General features: G+C 38.5%; 1 protein-coding gene across 2 annotated transcripts in view; it reads left to right on the top strand.

Moving 5' to 3' along the window:
* The first annotated feature begins 5439 nt into the window (after positions 1-5439).
* The window catches only part of LOC137295689 (SRSF protein kinase 1-like), a 64947-nt gene continuing 50558 nt past the window's right edge, over positions 5440-19828 (top strand). The window contains exons 1-2 of one of the 2 annotated variants that reach the window (XM_067827173.1): positions 5440-5516; positions 5607-5685. In XM_067827173.1, the coding sequence (XP_067683274.1) occupies positions 5492-5516; positions 5607-5685 (104 nt within the window). In that variant the 5' untranslated portion in view covers positions 5440-5491. Of the gene's footprint in view, positions 5517-5606; positions 5686-18224; positions 18397-19828 lie in introns of those variants that run through there. The other variant, XM_067827174.1, reaches the window with a different exon arrangement.

Genomic DNA, 19828 nt, shown 5'->3' with positions numbered 1-19828 from the left:
TCTTGTAAACAAGCAATGTGTCTGTATCACCATTGTATGCATATGTCTGTACACTGCACAGCAAAGGAAAAGCAAGTTTCGAAAAAAATGAAATCTCATGAAAGTAATCGATGATTCTTTTGCTTCTATGTAAAACATTACCAAAAAGCCAGTGTTGCTTTTCTTTTGCTGTTAAGTATATATATATATACATACATACATACATACATACATACATACATACATACATACATACATACATACATACATACATACATACATACATACATACATACATACATAATGACACAGTCATGTATCTTAGAACGCGACCGGGGTGTAAATAAAGTTCAGACCAGTTAACATGAAAAAATTAACCACTAAATGTGATCGTATTCGCCAACCCCGTGACAACTTCGTCAGCAGTTTGAAGACATTCGTGTAATGGAACTGACACAATGTGTGGATATTATAATGCCGTTCCCCGCCTCCCCTTTCTTGTCATCCACGATGATGCTCTGTGAATCATGCTAGAACAGTGAGAAATGATGCTAGTGTCAGACTTGAAGTACCATAATTTGAAAACAAAATTAAGAACACGTGGATTTCATCTTGACTCAATGCTACCAAATTCACATTTAAGCAGGGATTAAATGACCTTTGTTTGTAAGCCTGGAAAAGACTTTCAGCTGTTGTATGACAGATAATCACAGGTCAACATACCCAATATCACACCACTAAAAATCTCGTGACGACCTGCCACCTTAATGCAGGAAACGAACCAAAGTGACGTGTGTCTTTGACGTTTACGACTTTTTCTACGCAATCTTACCTGGTCTGGACGGAAAGGATTCGAACCGCGACCATTCCGTTGCACAAAGCGATCCAAACGCTAAAATGATCGCAAATCCCATAGATTCACGACTGGCGTAGCGCTAAGTTTACTTTGTACAAAGGCACCCATGTGTGTCTGGCATGTCCAAGGGACGTATCTCTACATAACTCACTGTGTTAGTTTGGCTGACAGCAAATAGGTTTTCGATTGACCAGGGACTAATCCCAGTTATTTACATGTCACTGGACTATGTTGGAATGGAAAAGGCGTGGATGGTCACCTGCCTTGGCAACCGTTTATCCATACAAAAGAATTACGGTGACTCCCATACCTTACGACAGTTTAGGGGAGGTGGGGTAGCCCAGTGGTTAAAACGTTCGCTCGTCAAACCGAAGATCCGGGTTCGAGTCCTCACATGGGTACATTGTGTGAAGCCCATTTCTGTTGTCCCCCGCCGTGATATTGCTGTAATATCGCTAAAAGCGAGGTAAATCCCAACTCACTCATCCGACAGCTTTAGCGCTTGCGTCGTCTTGTACAATGGCGTCCAGTATCCCAATCCATGGGGCATGGTTGGAGAGCTGTCAGCTTGTGATCCAGCGAGATTGAGATGTTGGGATCGAGCCCAACTGTGACTAGGTACAACAACCTTGGAGCCAACTTTGCGTTCAGACTCCTTGTGGACAGTGTGCCCAGCTGTGAATGGGTACTAGTACCTCGTAAGGATGGGGATGCCGCAATAACACGGTGCGCCTTGTGGCTGCAAGAGTTGTATGATCCCAATGGAGTTGAGACTATCAATTCGATGTGCCGTTGATATTGAGTACTAGCTACATGGATACATACGCTATATGAATATCCTGTGAGAACGAGTCACGCGTCGATCGTTGTTCGTGTTATCCACCACTGGTCCACTGATCCCAGGCCCTGGGCCTCCTTTCACAAAACATTAAGGTGATCGTAAGTCACTAAGGAAACCTTAGTGCAGTGTTAAAGAATGGGAGATAAGGTTAGCCATAGTAAAGGTTCCTTCGCGAAAGGATCCCATGGTATAGCCGGTGTAGTGCTGATGGCGACGTAGATCAACACCTGTTCGGTCTCATTATGGCCGTGTGAAATGTGGTCCTATTGATGTTGTACTGGTAGGTGTAACATTCTTGTGTTTGCGAAAGCTAGTGTTCCATCTCATGTTTTAGCTAGATATATTTCACACATTTAACTGGGCAGTGGGGCAGCTTATTGGTTAAGTCGTTCACACGCCACGCCGGAAACCAGGGTTCGATTCCCCACATGGGCAACCCAGTTAACTATTTCACGTTGTCACATCGTTGTTACAACGTATGCCTTCGTTGTTGCAGCGTAACATATACTTTGTCACAACGTTGTGATGCATCATTTACGTCGTCACAAGTAAAAGTTGATGCTAACGTATTTACACCGCCTTAAGTTATATTTAACGTTAATAGTTAAATAGGTTTCCCAGTAGTGGACAGTACAAAGGAGTAATTCACTTCAATGTTTATTGCTCGATGTGTATGTAGTTTTGATCGTGTTTCTGTAGCTGAAGCGCAATAGTGAAATGATTTTACAGAAGACTCAATCGTAACATCAGGTTACAAGAAACGTTGTTATAACGTTGTGAGGAGCCCAATGCATAACGTTTCCTCATCGTAAATGTGCGACGTTGAGACATGACGTAACAAAATGATGAAACGCTGTCACAACGTTTAGTCATAACGATACCGATCTGCAACCTCCAACAACGCTGCGAAAACGTTTTGTTTTAGCTGGGATTGTATGAGGTCCATCTCTGGTGTTCATGTCATGATGAAATATTGCTAAAAGCGGCGTAAAATTAAACTCACTCACTCACTCACTCTCTCACTCAAGTATTTAATTATGTCCCACGAGATCAAACCTTTCTCCCCTTGTAGTCAGGATAAGCCTACCTGAGAATCGGATTGAAACAATATCCAACTGGAGTATCCACAGTACTCCGACGGCAAATATAGCGTCTGCCTTAAACCTCCTGTCTATGGTTTGCTTACTTACAGACATGACATAGCTGCCGTGTAAGTGGAAACTAAGAGATGTCGTGTAAGTGGAAGCTAAGAGATGTCGTGTAAGTGGAAGCTAAGAGATGTCGTGTAAGTGGAAACTAAGAGATGTCGTGTAAGTGGAAACTAAGAGATGTCGTGTAAGTGGAAGCTAAGAGATGTTGTGTAAGTGGAAGCTAATGAATACTGTGTAAGTGGGATCATAGATTTTAAAAATGGGAGTTTATATTCTAGAAAGCTGTGAGTGTTATTTAAAAGAAGGCTAATGGTGCTATATACTACAAAGATAAAAAAGATATTGGAGTATATATACTGGAAAGCTGCTTACCTGAACGTTATGAGAAATGTGTAAGTGAAAACTATATAAGATAAACCTATAGGGTGCTGTGCAAGAGAAAGATCAAAGATGAAGTTCTGGAGTGCGATATTACAGATAGCTGAATGATATCGTGAAAGAGAAAGATATAAAGGATGTTTCAAAGAGATGCTACATACACAGACGTGCAAAAGAAGGTACCCACTTGGTGCTTTGGGTTTGATTTAATTCATCAAACAAAGGACACATCTAGGGTCATATTCACATCATAAAGCGTGCTAAGTCATAAATATTAACGTTATGGTTACTCCGAGACAGTGTTGTTATTCATGGTCGCTTGCAGGCTAAAGGTACCCGAGGCGGAAGTTAGACCTTGCAGGCCTAAGGCACCCGAGACGGAAGTTAGACCTTGCAGCCATTAGAGACTCAGGATATAACAGAGACCCTTCAGGTATTAGAGAAATAACAAGCATTATAGACCCAGGATGTAACAAAGGTCTTGCAGGTATTAGAAATCCAGGTCGTATCAAAGATCCAGCAAGCATTTTAGAGACTCAGGACTAACGACCGGGCAGGCATTAGAAACCCAGACCGTAAGTGAGGAAGCATAAAAGTACCGGGACTTAAGACCGTGCAGGCATTAGAGACCCAGGTCGTGAGTGAGACCAGGCAAGCATTACAGACCAAGGCCATCAGTTAGATTTTACACATATTAGAGAACCTGGACGTAAGAGAGACCTTGCTGCATTAGAGATCCAGAAATGGAGTACTAATGTTACTTAGAGGCCCCCGACGTAAGTTAGACCTTGCAGACGTATTTTACAAGATGTGTAGAGGTATGTGTCTCTTCTGGCAGTTTCTATGGCTCGGCGTACAAGTGGAGTGTTCCTTGGGGACCCGGGTGGTATGGGAGACCCAACAACCATTAGAGACCAAGGCCGTCAGTTAGACCGTGCAGACATTAGAGACCCAGGTAGTAAGTGAGACCTAGGAAGCATTAGAGACAGGCCGTAAGTGAGACCCAGCAAGAGTTGGAGACCCAGGATGTAACAGAGACCTTGCATGAATTAGAGACCCAGGCCGTATGCGAGACCCAGCAAGCATTAGAGGCCCAATACGTAACAGAATCACTGAAGGCATTAGAGACACAGGCCACAAGTGAGACCTAGCAAGCATTAGGCCCAGGCCATCGGTTAGAGACCCATGTTGTAGGTGAGACCCAGGAAGCATTTGAGACCCAGGACATAACAGCGACCTTGCAGGCATTAGAGACCCGGGACGTAACATAAGTACACTATATAGAAATGTGACTTATTTGTTATTCCTGGTGAAAATTATACGTTATTCATTTTCATGTGTTTTGGCATTAATTCGACCATCCAACAACAAGCCCTTCTTTCAGCTATAGTATTTTTTTTTTCATTACAAAAACTCTGAAACAGCCATTTTCCCCTATTTGTTCAAGCCATAATACTAATTCATTTTAAAGCAACGTATTTGTGGAAAATATTACAACTGATTGATACTGTGGAACGTGTGTCTACCTATTGCTGCTCGGGTAGGGCACTCCCTGAATCTTGTATGTCGACATACCATGTTATTCTCAAAATACGATGTGACACCAGTGTGACCTTACGAATACCGCCACGAAGGAAATGCAGTGTATTTAATTATTAATCATTATCTAAAGCTTTTCTTGAAAACAAATGTTCTAAAATTGTATCGTCGATAAACGCGAAACGCTTGTTTGACAGTCCTCGAAATAGAACACCAACTCGAGTCAATGACGAGACTGTGACGTCACCCTGAATGTGAAAATGTAACATCATAGTACACAGTGACGTATGGTAACGGACAGTGCTCGTTTTATGACGTCATTCGTTTTATCGCGAGACAGACAGGCGAGAACCCCGTCGACCACCATTTTACCTTTTAAGATCTGAATTAGTCGACATACCTCGTACAACTGAGATCGATATGCCGGTGTTCCTGGTTTCAACAAAATCGTTTATAAACTAAAGAAGAATATTCTAAGGCTTCAGCAATCGGAGTGCTCAAAGGATAGTAGAAACAACAACATTTTGCTATGTTCAAAGGTACCTGCATAGTTTTAGTACAGCGCGTGCGGTTTGTTTTATTATCGTTTCACACTCTTTATTTCGAATTTGGCGCTGCCATGTAATGTGCTGCCGCGCTTCAGGACTGTTCATTGCTCAGGCTTGTGTCCGGAAATCATATCCCACAATGCCCCTGTCATATATCACGCATGCGTACCGGGTCTCCAAATGTATCTGAGAGAAGACGATGAGCTCGAAAATTCCTAGAAAAGGTTTGGTATTTTCACCCAATAGAGAGTTGTCTTGGTATTTTCATGACTTATCAGTTAATTAGTAACCGCACATTTTATATCTCGTTTCAGCTTTGGCCATCCAGGCGCGGAAGAAGCGCTCAAAAGCTAAACCGCGTTTTAAAAACGACGACAAGTCAAAGAGAGCCTCGTAAGTAAAACATTGGTTTATTCGCTTCTGAATCTACGCGGAACAGTCCTGATGATTTCCTGTCAGGTTGTAGTTCCTGATATTTCTAACTCGGGTACATGTCGCTGTCTGATTTTTTTAGCATTCGGGTCAGTTGGTTTTGTTCCATCTTCGCTAGACACGCTAATGATTCATTCTTGAACACGTGTGGATCATGCCTAGTGACAGCTCAACGCTCCATTCACAAGTCGAACGTCGTCGTTAGATTCCATTCACAGCCCCATACTTAATTAGTACAACAACAACTGATTATTTCCCAGGTCGATTAAAACTCACGTTTAAATCAGTTTATTATTGTTGATCACCCCTTGTCTGGGGACTGTTTTTGTTCTTGGCAACAAAACGAGAACGTCTTATTAGTGTTGTCATCACGAACAGACTAAAGCATGTGTTTACACTTCTGTTTTAATTAGCAAATTGTGTTGAACATTTGGAAATGCCATGCCATTTAAATCAAAATTGTTCATTTACTTTGCAAGGTTAATGCTTATGTGGTATTGATTTTGTGGGTTGGAACTTTTATGTAAAATGACATTTTACACTGTAGCCCTTCTGGAGTCTGCTCCAGTCCATTGTAGTGGACTGTTGCTTACAATAATGTTTGAATGCATGTGTTTGTGAGGTGCCATTGCACTGTGGCTTAAATAATAACTTGCTTAGTTTAAGTTCGCATGGATATTTTACAGGGCCCCTAAAATGTTGATTAATATATTGGAAGTGCTAATAGAATTGGAAGTTGTTATTAATGATCATCTATGAATTTGAGGTATACTTTTGGTAGCAATGAAAGTTTTAAGTTTCACTTGCAATAAATAGTTGACTGTTACTCACAGATCTGTAAATTATGTTCAGAATGCTATCTTTGTTTGCCATCCAAACATGTTTCCTCTCTCCAGTTATGTGAAATGAGTTGATTTCTTATAGATTCGATCACTTTTACTTCTCCAATAGTCATTTTTTTCAAGTCAATCAGTATTTGAAGGTTATGTGTGTCTGTGTTTTATTTAGAAAGATGGCCCAAATATTGTATTGTTTGTTGTATTGTTTGACCTCTTGAATCATGGTTTATCATGTTAAGAACAATTCATGCTTAGTGTGAAACCATAGATGTGAAAGTATACATTATGTGTTCCAAGTTTATTTGTTCATTAACATCACAATCAGTAATTTTGCAGCTCTCAGTCATTAAATCATCATATCTGGCTCAGACGGTCCAGTGATTGATAGAAGCACCAATCTTTTCAAACTGGAATACGTTAGAGCATTATATTAATTCAAAAGTAATGAGATTGAAAATGGCACAGTTGTTGAATGTGTAGTTAAAACTCTTACATGATTGTTTTTCTGTCTGCATCCTACCAGTTGGTTTCAGTACTTTCACTCACTTAGTAGTTCTTGACCACTGGATTGTCTGGTTCAGACTCGTTTATTTACAGACTGTAATAGGTGGTATAGTGTGGCATTCAACGACAAACGAACAGATGCTCACTTGATAAATTAAAAGTCAAAGGACCATTATGGACTGGTGCACTCCTTTCCAAGATGTTGACCAATATCAGTTGGTACTTTGAACTTTGAGTGAATTTGACCTCAATATGTACATCATGTTATTTGTGTATATGCCTCAGATGATTTACTTACTTACATTGTTGTTTTTCATTTGACAGGATTCACAATGTAAATTATTTGTGCCCATTTGACTTACGAGATCAGGTGGTCAGGCCTGCTGACTTGGTGGGCACATGTCATTGTATCCCAGTTGTGTGGAAAGATGTTCATGCAGTTGATCACTTGATCGCCTTGTCCAGACTAAATCGTTTACAGATTGTAAATCTTAACTCACTCACTCACTGGCCTCACCTTATGTAACATTTGTACACAACGCAGCATTTTTGTCACAAACTTTGCTTTTGGATGACAATGTATTTTCTACAATAGCAATTCAGCAGCATAGAATGCATTAGTGATGTTATGATTTAAATGAAAAAATCTTAGATAGCTGAAATGCTGAAAGGGTTTTACAAAATCTTTCACTATTCTCTGTTTGGTTTGTTTTCTTTTTCTAATTTGCACATTGACTGTCCTACTTTTAAAGTAGGTTGTACCGATGTGCCAGTTTTGGCTCTCCGTTTCCTCTTGGTATTCAACAATAGGATTGTGTTGTATCTATGTCCCCACCGTGGAAGGTGTAACTGCCTGTTGTGTGAATCATGAAGGCTGGTCTGAATTCTAGGTCAATTGTTCTCTGGAAACCTGCTGGTCTATCTTCCATGACCCTTCGGCTTTTCTTATTTTCATGATTATGTTAAATTTGCAGTGGTAAGTAAGTCCTAAGGCTAAGGTTGTTTGCAGGCCCCCCTAAGAAATGGAAGGAATTAAGGCAAATTTGAAGGAATTGCATCTCAAATGTAAACAAACGCAGTCCACTTGCAGCGATATCAGTAGTTAAGAGGTAATGGCTCCATTCCGTGATTTGTCGGTCACGTCCTGAAACTGATATATCAAAACATGGCGTCAAAAAATGGGATGCAGTGATATATCAGTCTAGTCAGGGATCCTGACAACTGTATCACATTAGCCATCTTAGATGACAAGCATGTGTTTCTGAAAAACAGTTCTAACCATATCTTCTGAGGTCAGCTGGGACCTTCTTTGTAGTTACATTATTAAAGGTCACATATACTCTAATGGGGTACAAATGAAAAATCTATAAATGAAACCCCGTCATTAAAACTGCTCATTTCGATCTTTAATTACCTTTTTCTCAACAGTGCACAATTCTCAACCGCAAACAAAATTTCAACCAACCAGAGCGGCACGTCTCCGTGACATAATAGTGGGTATAGAAATGAGGGTCTGTGCAGTATTCATCTACATTTCAGGGGGTAAACTATTTCGTTTACAGGATTGCACAAACTTGAAATCGCGAAAGCTGTTGAGAAAACTGAAAGCTATATGTTCTCACAATCTACTATCATTCAGTTTTGTCTCCTGCTTTGCCTAGTTTTCGAGTTAAACCCTTGTTTTCATAGACGATTCTGTCAAAATCACTTGGTGTCGCTAGGTTGTAATCCGTGTAAACCTACACGTTATTTGTCATTATTTACTTGATGCTCAGTTAATGAATTCATGACAGGTATAATTAGTGGTAACGCCACTTAGATTACCCGACAAAGGCCCCCATTTGGCATTTCTTTTGTCTGGATCGATCAAAGGATTAACCGATAACACGCTGATTGATTAATTAGTTTTATGGGGATTTAAATGGGGGATTTGTCAAAAGGTGGTGTCTATGTATGTACATTTACTATTCTATACTGAATACACGCTGTCGTGTCTGTGTCTATGTAAAAACAACACCCTTTTTTCAAAGGATTAACCGCCAATACATTGATTGATTCTCATTATTGGCTAAGTAAATAACTTTTTATAAAGAATTATGCACATTATGCAATTAGTTGCCAGATGTGCTATCTTGGGTAACCAATGAAACTATACAGCAAAGCAAAAATCCTGAAACGATACATCACGTTTTCGTATATTAGACTGTTAAAAGACACATCACTTGGGAAATCTGCAGATGAATTATATATCACTTGTTTTTATGGATATTGATGGATACATTCCTCGAAGAAGGTAATAGCCTGACATTTGCTCCTATAACTTTAATTTTAATATTTGCATTTTTGTTGTTAATAAGTTGTCATAGCTTTCAACAGAATCATTGTTTTCGTCATTAAGTGTAATGATGCAGATGACATACACTAGGGCGTGCGTGCGTGCATGCGAATTATGATTCATATAGGAAAACTATGAAATGTCTACATATTACATTCCTGTTATACATACAAATCGCGTCTTTTTATTAAGTTTCAAAATGCATGCAAGTATGATTATAAAGTAATTAGGATTATGAGACCAAGTATAAAGACGTTTATTGACAAGTGTCTACATACTGGTGAGTGAACGTTACAGACCAAGTAAATTTAACAAGTAAAGACATTTATCGCGAAGTATTTTCACTTCGACCCTGACCTCGCTTAGGTTATGTTACAGGTTGTGTCATGCAAACTCCTTTTGGTAATGATTCAAATACATATTTATGTAGTTTTGATTTTCTAACTTGATGAGAACAAACCATACATAATCTCATTAATTCAACTTGATTTGACTTCACGATTTTAAAAAATGGCAGCGCCCTGTCTTGGGATGAACTATTTAAGTTTGTTTTCACCGACTTACAAAGGGACAATAACTTTCTACTGGTAGTAAAATATGTGTTTTATTGATGGACCATAGGATTTTGCATGATATTGCTCATAACATAACAATTTCACTCTTGGAAGTGAGGTGGAGGTCAATATAACATTGCTTGCAATATAAATGTCACTTCGACCCCCACCTTGCTTCCTTGGAAGAAGTCCTTTTGTTAAAAGTTGTGTCATGCAAAATCCTTTTGGCCATGATTCAAATTCATATTTAACTTCCAGTAAAAAGTAGTTTCGATTTTCTAACTTGATGAGAACAAATCATAATCTCAATAATTCTAACGGACTTTAGTCTGTGACTTCACGATTTTCAAAAATGGCGGCGCCCTGTCTGAGGATGAATGCTATTTAAGTTTGTTTTCACCGACTTACAAAATCAAAATTACTTTCTACTGGTAGCAAAATATGTATTTTATTGAGGGATATTAGGATTTTACATGACATTGCTTATAACATAACAATTTCAGTCTTGGAATCGGTCAATATAAGGGGTCAATATAATATTATGTACGATAATATTGTCACTTTGACCACAACCTCGTTTCCGAGGAAGAAAGCGTTATATCCATGCAAAATCCTTTTGGTCAGCAATGTGTAGTAAACAGTCTTGATTTTATAAACTCGATGAAACTTGACCTCCATTTTCTATCCTGGAAGCATGGTTGGGCCGAACCATCCGATTTAGTATACACCACAGGCTTCCACAAAGCTCACTTCGCACACACTAATGACCAATTTAAGCACAGACTACAGAGTCTGGTGGAAATCTGTGCATAGTGACGCCATCACCCGATCCCAAGGAACAATTGACGGCAACACAACAATTCGGCATGTCTTTGGTGACTTCGAGAAATCAGCAAAATCACGAGCTTCCTACACATTTTCTCTACATTCAACGGGAAATCGTTCCTTCTATGACGTCACTGTAGGGCTCTGGTGACAGAGTTACATAACCTATCTGCAGTTTCGTTTGCGGGCGAGAGAGAAGCAGACGGCTTTTTAGCAACTTTTAAGCGCTTGGTATTAATTAACCACAAGTTTGTTTTTTTTAGAATGGTGTTTCGTTTATGACTAACCAAAAGTTTTTCATATGCAGTGATAAAATTAGTACCAAAAAATTGAGTTCAGTGGTCCTTTAAGGCCTTAACAAAGTTTGGACCACATGGTTAGTTGTTTGTAGTTTCAAGTGATGCTGTGATCGTTGATTGTCACCTGATATGAAGCTTGTTGTGTGAACCATGGTGAATCTGACCCAGTGATGTGTTGGAATAAGGAAATAAGGAATATTATTAGTTTCTTTCAGAAGCAGATAAGGAAATGTTTTGTTTAGTCTTTAATCATGTTGATAAACAAGATGAACAGCAATGAAACTAACTAGCTTTAGACCAGAATTTTCTGTCACTGATATGACTACTTGATGTTATTGCTTTGTCTGTGGTTTTGTACATTATTTATGAATATACCTGTGAAGATCTGGGGTAGAATTGGTCTTCGTCAACCAATGCTTGCCACAAAAAGCTATGCTTGTGTAAGAGGCGGGTAATGGGGTCAGGTGGTCAGGCTTGCTGACTTGGTTGACTCATGTCAACGGTTCCTAATTGCACCACCCATGAAGGTCCCGGGGTAGAATAGGCCTTCAGCAACCCATGCTTGACATAAAAGGTGACTATGCTTGTCGTAAGAGGCGACTAACGGGATCGGGTGGTCAGACTAGCTGACTTGGTTGACACATGTCATCGGTTCCCCATTGCGCAGATCGATGCTCATGTTATTGATCACTGGATTGTCTGGTCCAGACTCGATTATTTACAGACTGTTGCCATATAGCTGGAATATTGCTAAGTGCGACGTAAAACTAAACTCACTCACTCACTCACTCCCAATTGCGCAGATTGATACTCATGCTTTTGATCACTGGATTGTTTTGTCCAGACTTGACTATTTACAGACTGCTGCCATATAGCAGGACTATTGCTGAGTCCGTAGTAAAACTAAACTCACTCACTGTTAATAAATATTGTCAAAATGAATTCTGTTTGAATCATTAGTCATTCATACAATGGAAAATGGTTGGTAGTTGCAGAACATTTAGAAACTATGAATTGCTTTTAATTGAATGAGTTTTATGCTGCTTTTAGCAATATTCTGCAATATCACAGTGGGGGGACACGAGAAATGGGCTTCAGACATTGTACCCATGTGGAAAGTCAAACCCAGGTGTTCTACAAGACAAGCAAACACTTTAACCATTAGGCTACCCTTCAGGCCCCTACTTTAAGGTGCATTGCAGGGAGGTCATAGAACTGTCAAGTGTATCTTCAGGAATGTAGTGTTTGGGTGTGTTTAGTTTTACGCCGTCTTAAGCAATATTCCAGCAATATCACAGTGGGGACTCCATGATGAGCTTCACCCATTTCACCCATGAGGGGAATCGAACCCTTGACCTTGGCGTGACAAGTGAATGCTCTAACCACAGGGCTACCCCACCTCCCCTTTGGGGAAATTAAGTGTTTGATAATAACCTTGAGTAATTCTCTGTTATTTTGAAAATCAAAACATCATTTTCATTTCCTTTCCATTTTATTTTGATTGAAGTATGTTTATACCCAGGTTTATTTAAAAAACAATCCAAGGAAGGACCAATATTATTTCTTATTTTATGGATTTTTTATCTCTTGAAAACCTAAAGCCACACAGGGAAAAAAATAAAAATATAATTTCCAATCAAAGTAATATTCCTTCTAAATGCGCAAAGTATGTTACTTTGGCAATTTATGAAGTGAATATGGGTTTAAAAACAATTTAAGATGTATTTACATATGAGTTTACATTTTTAACCAATAAGAACATTAGGATTTTATTGTTTGAGCGGGGAAAATCAATTTATAATTTTTTTCTTTTTCTTGAAAAAATATGACAGGCAGTTCTGTAAAACAAGAAATGAAATTGGTCTGGCCCAAGGCAATTTTTGTTACACAATAGCATTTCTTACAGTCTGATTGTGCTATTTCCGTTGTACCTCATTTGGTTAATGATGTCAGCTTGTACACATAACTGTTTCTAGAACAGCTAATTCCCTGATTGGTATAAAAATACTACACAGCAGATATTGTTGGGTACAGACTATTCATTACCGTGTACTGTATTGACATTGAAAGACTCTTGATTTATTGTTATCATTTGGAGACAAATGGACTGTAGTGTGACGCTTATCTCCTCGTGTCACCAGGAATTTGTTTAATTGTGATTTTATAATGTCAGTCATTTATAACAAGGAACTAGGAACTGGCTGTATAAACACTATTTAACATTTGACATGTTTACTAAATTTTGGACTGTGCCATAACAGAGTACATTAACTATTTAATCACATGATAATCATCAGAACATCACTTGTGTGAAGAGGGCAAATGTTAATTGTTGGAATTGGTCATCATGGTATCAAGTTTCATAGATCAATGCTCATGATATCAGTCGCTGGGGTGTCTGGGCCAGTGGCAATTATTTACATAGTGCCATCAGCGGGAATATTTCTGAAGGCAGTATTAACAAGAAATGAAAGTTGTAAGATGCTTTTCCAAACTGATGACTTGACTTTGTATTGTTTATGTGTTCTGTAATCAGCTATTTGAAACGCAGATGCCAGGAGGAGTAGCTGTTTGTCATCACTGTACTGGTGATCGTATGCATGGCAGTTAACCAAGAACATCTAGCTTGAATATTGATCAGTAACATCGAGCAGTACTCCTAAATGTGAATGAAGGGTTTCACAGGTAAATGTCAGGCTTGCATCTTCATCACCTCAGACTTTCCTTCCAAATGGAGATGACATTTTATGATATAAGTGAACTCTGTTCTAAGTGATGTGGAACTAACTCACTGAAACATCCCCTAGCCAAATATAGTTTCTGTTATTTGCACATTGTCACAGATTCTGATTGATAGAAGCAACTTAAGAACTTGTCCTCAAGTACTAACATCACTACAGTTATTGTCAAGTGTAATTAGCACTAGCCCATGTCTGTTTTGATATTATTATTAAGATGCACATGTTTTGAGGTATTGCTGCGTGTTTCTACTATTTAGGCAAGGAGGCATTTTTGGCATATTTCGCCCTGCTGGATAGATTATATCTGCCAGAACTGACTTGCCCAGCTCATCTGGACTTTGGGCTAATGGTTAACAATTAAAGAAGTTGACTATCCATACAACTTGGTTTTCCTTCAGTGTTTTAAAAGTCAGATTAAATTTTCTTAAGAACTGTGAGAGGTGGTGCTGTTGCTGTTATCTATGAAAGGTATCTTTTACACACTTTCTAGATTTGATCAGTGATTGTTTTCACACCTACATATTTAGAAAGGTCAGTTGTACCATTTTCTTGATATTATATACTCAGTGTACACCAAAACCCTGCAATCTATTTCTTTGAAAAAAACACTGAAATAGTGTTTGAGTGATATGAAAGGTGTTTTCTGAAAAATATAATTGTACATTTCCTGGATGCATTGATTTCCTTGTCAGTATGATATTTTAGAAAATACTAATGTGTAGTTGAATGCAAGCATAACCATGAATGCTGTTCTCAAGGCTGTTGCCTTCATCCATTTTTCTTCAGGCCATCAAATCAGGTTGGTGTTTCTCAATTATCTCTGAAAATGATAATGGGTGGATGGGTAGCCTAGAGATTAAAGTGTTCATTTGTCATGCCAAAGACCTAGGCTGAATCACTGTCACTGTCATAATTAACTTTGTCTATGTGCATCATCTATGGTGTCAGTGTATAGAATTCAATTAAAACAGTCCTTCGCTTTTCATTTTTCATACTTACTCTTGTCTAGGCTCAAATGTGTTGAGAATGTTAAACTGGGCCACCTTTCTCAAACCAGTAAGGTGATTGTAAGTCACTAATGTAACCTTAATGCAGTGTAGAAGAATGGGAGTTAAGGTTAGCGTAGTAAAGGTTGCATCGTGAAAGGAGTCCCTGGTCTCTTATAATAGCAAGGAACTGATGCAAATATTGGAAGTCTGTGAATGATTGCATGAATTTGGAGAAAGATTTGTGTACACTGAAATCTATTGCACTATTTGTTTACTACAAATCTTGTGTCCAATGTTCGAGCAGATAGTTACATTGATATGTCACTGTCTGACAAACACTTAATATCAATGATAAATGAAGTTGCTTGTGGTTGATAACCATGCTGCTTATTACAGGCTGTTTATCAATTGACATTTCATTTGTTGTGGTAATACTAGCATCCTTGATATCTCCAGGGTATATGTTCTCCTCTATACCCTGGATGTATCCACGGCTCAGCTCGATAAATTTATAACCTCCCTTCGTGGGCTTGTATTCAATCAGGTGTCTACGATGGGAAGTTGAACGAACTAGTCACGACTTCCTTTCGCTTAACAAATTTTCTAACCGCTTAAACTTGGCAAAGGACCCTGAATTTCGGGGTAGAATAGGCCTTCAGCAACCCATGCTTGCCACAAAAGGCGACTAGAGGCGACCAGAGGCGACCTACAGGATCGGGTGGTCAGACTCGCTGACTTCGTTGACACACGTCATCGGTTTCCAATTGCGCAGTCCGATGCTCATGTTGTTGATCACTGAATTGTTTGGTCCAGACTCGATTATTTACAGACCGCCGCCGTATAGCTGGGATATTGCTGAGTGTGGCGTAAAACTAAACTCACTCACTCACTCACTTGGCAAAGGTTCTCTGAAAGAGGTAGAAGGAGTTTTTGCACATACACATGTATTTTTTAAAAAGTTTCAGACCTAAAAATATGTCAGTATGATTTCCCCCAAATCTGAGTCACTTTTGTGACTGCTACCTTTCTTGACACTGGCAAGCTCAGTTATAACAACAGCTAAGCTGATTGGCTATTGTGAGAATGCGAAGCCAGCAAAGGGAGGTAATAAAATTATCAGGCCGACCTGTAGATGCGTCCAGGGTATAGTAAAGACTTGTCGGAACGTATACCCTGGAGATATTGAGGATGTAATACTAGGTGATTGGGATGTATTTACATTCATGTACAATTTCTAGTCATGTTGAAGATGTCATCATAACAAGATGAACTGGTATTGCCCTTAGTTCAGAATCTGTATTTCTTTCTTAGGTTTTCAGGTGTGTAATGTTCTCTACATCAAACACAAGATGGATTCTGAAAACCACCAGTGATAGATCAACATCATATACATAGTCAGGGTATGAAACTCCCAAAAATTTTAGCCAGACCACTGGGCTTGTTAAATCTGAAACTTTCCAACCCAGACCAAAACTTACCTGCTCAGTAAATATCTTCATATACAGTATGGTTCAAAATTATTGAGAATAGCTAAAGCATTTCATATTATTAAAAGAGAACAAATCAGATAAAATTGAATGTATTGTGAAAGTGAACTGACCTTTACATGTTGTGTAGGTAACAATTTAATATTTTATCAAGTCTCCTTGAGCTTCACGGCACAGTCTAAGACGGGTAGGCATACTTCCTATCAGAGAGGTTAGTGTCTCGTGAGTTATGCTGTCCCAGTATCGGACCACTTCTCTCAATTTTTGTCAACCCCTTTTGATTCACACATTCCTTCATCATCCCCCAAGTGTTCTCAATGGGATTTAAGTCAGGACTATAGGCAGGAAATGGTAATGCAGTCACATTTTTCTCCTGAAACCACTGCTTGGCATGTTTTGCGGTGTGTTTAGGATCATTATCTTGCTGCAAAATCCAGTCATTTCCATAAAACACGTGCACTTGGAAGGAGAAAATTATCTAATATGTTAGTGTAGCGTTGACTTGTCAGATTTCCCTCAAACACACACAGCGGGGTCGTTCCTAATAAGGATATCCCTCCCCATACATGAAACTTTGGGCTGTATTTAGGTCGTCGATACAACAGTGCTGACGCAGACTTTGTCCATATTTTCACATTATTGAGATATACCCATATTGAGCTTTCATCAGTAAAAATCACATTTTCCCAGGCAAAGTTTTCATGTGCCAAACACCACTCAACACGCCTGTCTTTATGTTCTTGTTTCATGAGAGGAGAAGGAATTCCAGTCTTTTTCTCCCATCCAAGATCAATCAAATTTCTTCTAACTGTAGATTTTGATACAGCTGTTGATCCCCTTTCTATCATTTCATACCTGATTTTGGAGATGCTTGCCCTTTGCTTTTTAGACGCTAAAATTCCCAGCCGGACGCGATCTCAGAAGTCCAATTTTCTGGGTCTCCCTGCTCCTTTCTGGTGCCCAAAATCCTTTCCCTCTTTAAAATTCTTCCTAATCCTATACATAGTAGAAAGAGGAGTTCCTGTTCTCTCTGCCAATGTATTTACATCTTCAATTCCTTGATTACACAACTCAAAAATCAACCTTCTTTTATCTTCAGCAGACATTGTTGACAGTGCTGAGGAAAATGACGTCTGCTACAAATTCAGGGGAGGTAACTCTAATTGTACTATACTCAGTAGGCCAAGATGAGTTACCTCCCTTATACCATTACTTAGTTTTAAGTATCAGTGAATCAGTTGAGGTGTTAGGATAGCTCAAAGTAAGAAGAAAAATTCTCAATAATTATGAACCAGACTATACATGTCTAAATTTTAACCCAACCAACCATTCGGCAAGTGAAATTGAGAATTGGGCAGGCCATGTTGAAAATACCCTGTCATTGGTAGTGAGGCAGGCAGATATTTTGAACACTGACATGTTACACAGAAAAGCGAAAATCTTTAAAAATGCTAAATCAGTTATAACATTTTAGTAGACCATGTTAAAATAAAATTTTGTATGTTTCACATATGTTTATTACTATTCTTATGTGCATCTATCTATTCAATTGTAATAAATGTTATGTTTTGATGATGCAGAGAAAACAACAGTCATAAGTTTTCTTTGGTAGAAAATACCTCAATGTTTGACATGTTGATATGATTTATAGATTTCGTTATGATACTGACTTCATATATCACAGTAAGCACAACCTACATGTTTTCAGAGGCTGTATCTGTTCTACCTGTGTCCATTACTTCTGACTCTCAGCTCTAGATTTTTTTTTAATACATGCACACAAAATCCACTCACAATTCCTCATCCTCATTTGAACTGTCATGGAAAATCCCATAGTAACTAACATGTTTATTGTGGTGGCTGTGCTTTTCCCTGATTGCCATTAGCAAAGGGACAGCACTCTGAACAGCTTCTGTGATTGTGCTATAAATAGTTTGCGAGCGAGGCAGCTCTCATCATGTAATTACCCCCTATCTGCCAGGCCTGGCAGTAAACTGTTAAACAGGCAGTCTGCCTTGAGTTGTTGCCTGCATTGACTACTGTGAAAGAAGATGGGAGGAGTACAAGATGCTAGGACATCCTACTTGGTTCCAGAGAAGGTTAGTTACCCTGGGGTGTCTCCTACCTCCAATTTCGTTAGGGTTGAAGTTCCCTTATGTTTGTGTTTCATGCCAGCTATGTTATCTTTTGTTTAATCTGAACATGAAGGAAGACAACTGATTTCCACCAGCAAAGAAGTTTGCTAATGGACTTTGCTTTTCACATTTTTAGATATGCAGATGTTAAATCTAAGTTAAGGAGTTCAGTTTTATTTTCATTAGTTGTTATGTGTTATGTTACTTGAGTGAGACATTATGATAGATTTTCTGTGGTTGTTCATGTAGTAGATTGTGAGAAATGTAAACATACTGTCTATGTATTAATAATGATGAAGTACTTTGTGGATCAAAAACTTTTCTTGGAAGTTTCATTTTTAAGAGTATCAAAATTCCTTGCACTGACATGTATGATGTAACATATTGTTAGAATAGTAAGGATAATGAATTGAAAATCATTTTTCTGTCCAAGATATAAAGTTTACTTGCATGTAACTGTTGTATTTTCTCATGTTATATTTGTGTACTAATTGGATAATTTTATTGCATTTTAAGATAAGTTTAGAATTTTATTAATTCTTCGCTGATGTGGAAGTGAAACATGGACATTACAAAGGGAAACTATGATGTGGCAGCATGATGTTTATGTTCATATACTTGATTGTGTGATTGAAAGCTCATAGCAAAGTTTACAAGGAAGTCAAACTTGAATGCTAACTTGACCTACATTACTGTAGTAGGTATTGCATTACTATTGTCCTTGGTATATGTATTAAGTGTTATTATCATTTGGAGAGTTCTATATCACTTCCACTTGCAATTTTCTGGAGAATATTCAGTTCATTTAAGCATTGTTTTTGTATTATGATCATGCAGTCATGCTAATTTATGTCCTTCCAATATTTGAGGTATGTATAGAATGGAAAACAGCACCCCAGAAATAGGTTTATTGATTTTATTGTTATTGTATGTAAATGGTTCCTTTGTTGAGCAGCCTTTGATGGGACATCATTTCACATCTATAACAAATAAAAGGTTTCATTTGTGAAAAAGTCAGCAAATGTCCTAAATATCTGGCAAAGGATTTCCTGTGGATGATATAAAAACATTTTTAAAAGAAAGCTTTCTTTTTCTATTAAGTCAGCTGGCTGCTTTATTTCCTGTTTTGACCTTTACTGAAAAGTTATGTCATTAACCATTAACATGTTAATGAAATTGTTGATAGGAACGTTTTTGGAGGTCTGTATGTTTTTGTGTCACTGTTAGTAATTTAGTGATGGTGAGAGGGGATGAGATTGGGAGGATCATTGTAATTAGAGACACAGATTTTTCCTCTGTGGAATTACAATCCTGACTCTACCCTGTGATGAATGAATGTCTTAACCACTTGGCCACCTTACTGCCCTGAAATAATACACTATTGATGGACTGTTAG

The sequence above is a fragment of the Haliotis asinina genome, chromosome 9, assembly GCF_037392515.1.
Source record: "Haliotis asinina isolate JCU_RB_2024 chromosome 9, JCU_Hal_asi_v2, whole genome shotgun sequence".
NCBI lineage: Eukaryota > Metazoa > Mollusca > Gastropoda > Lepetellida > Haliotidae > Haliotis > Haliotis asinina.
Note: the sequence above shows the minus strand (reverse complement) of the source record. Positions and strands in the feature narration are given on the sequence as shown.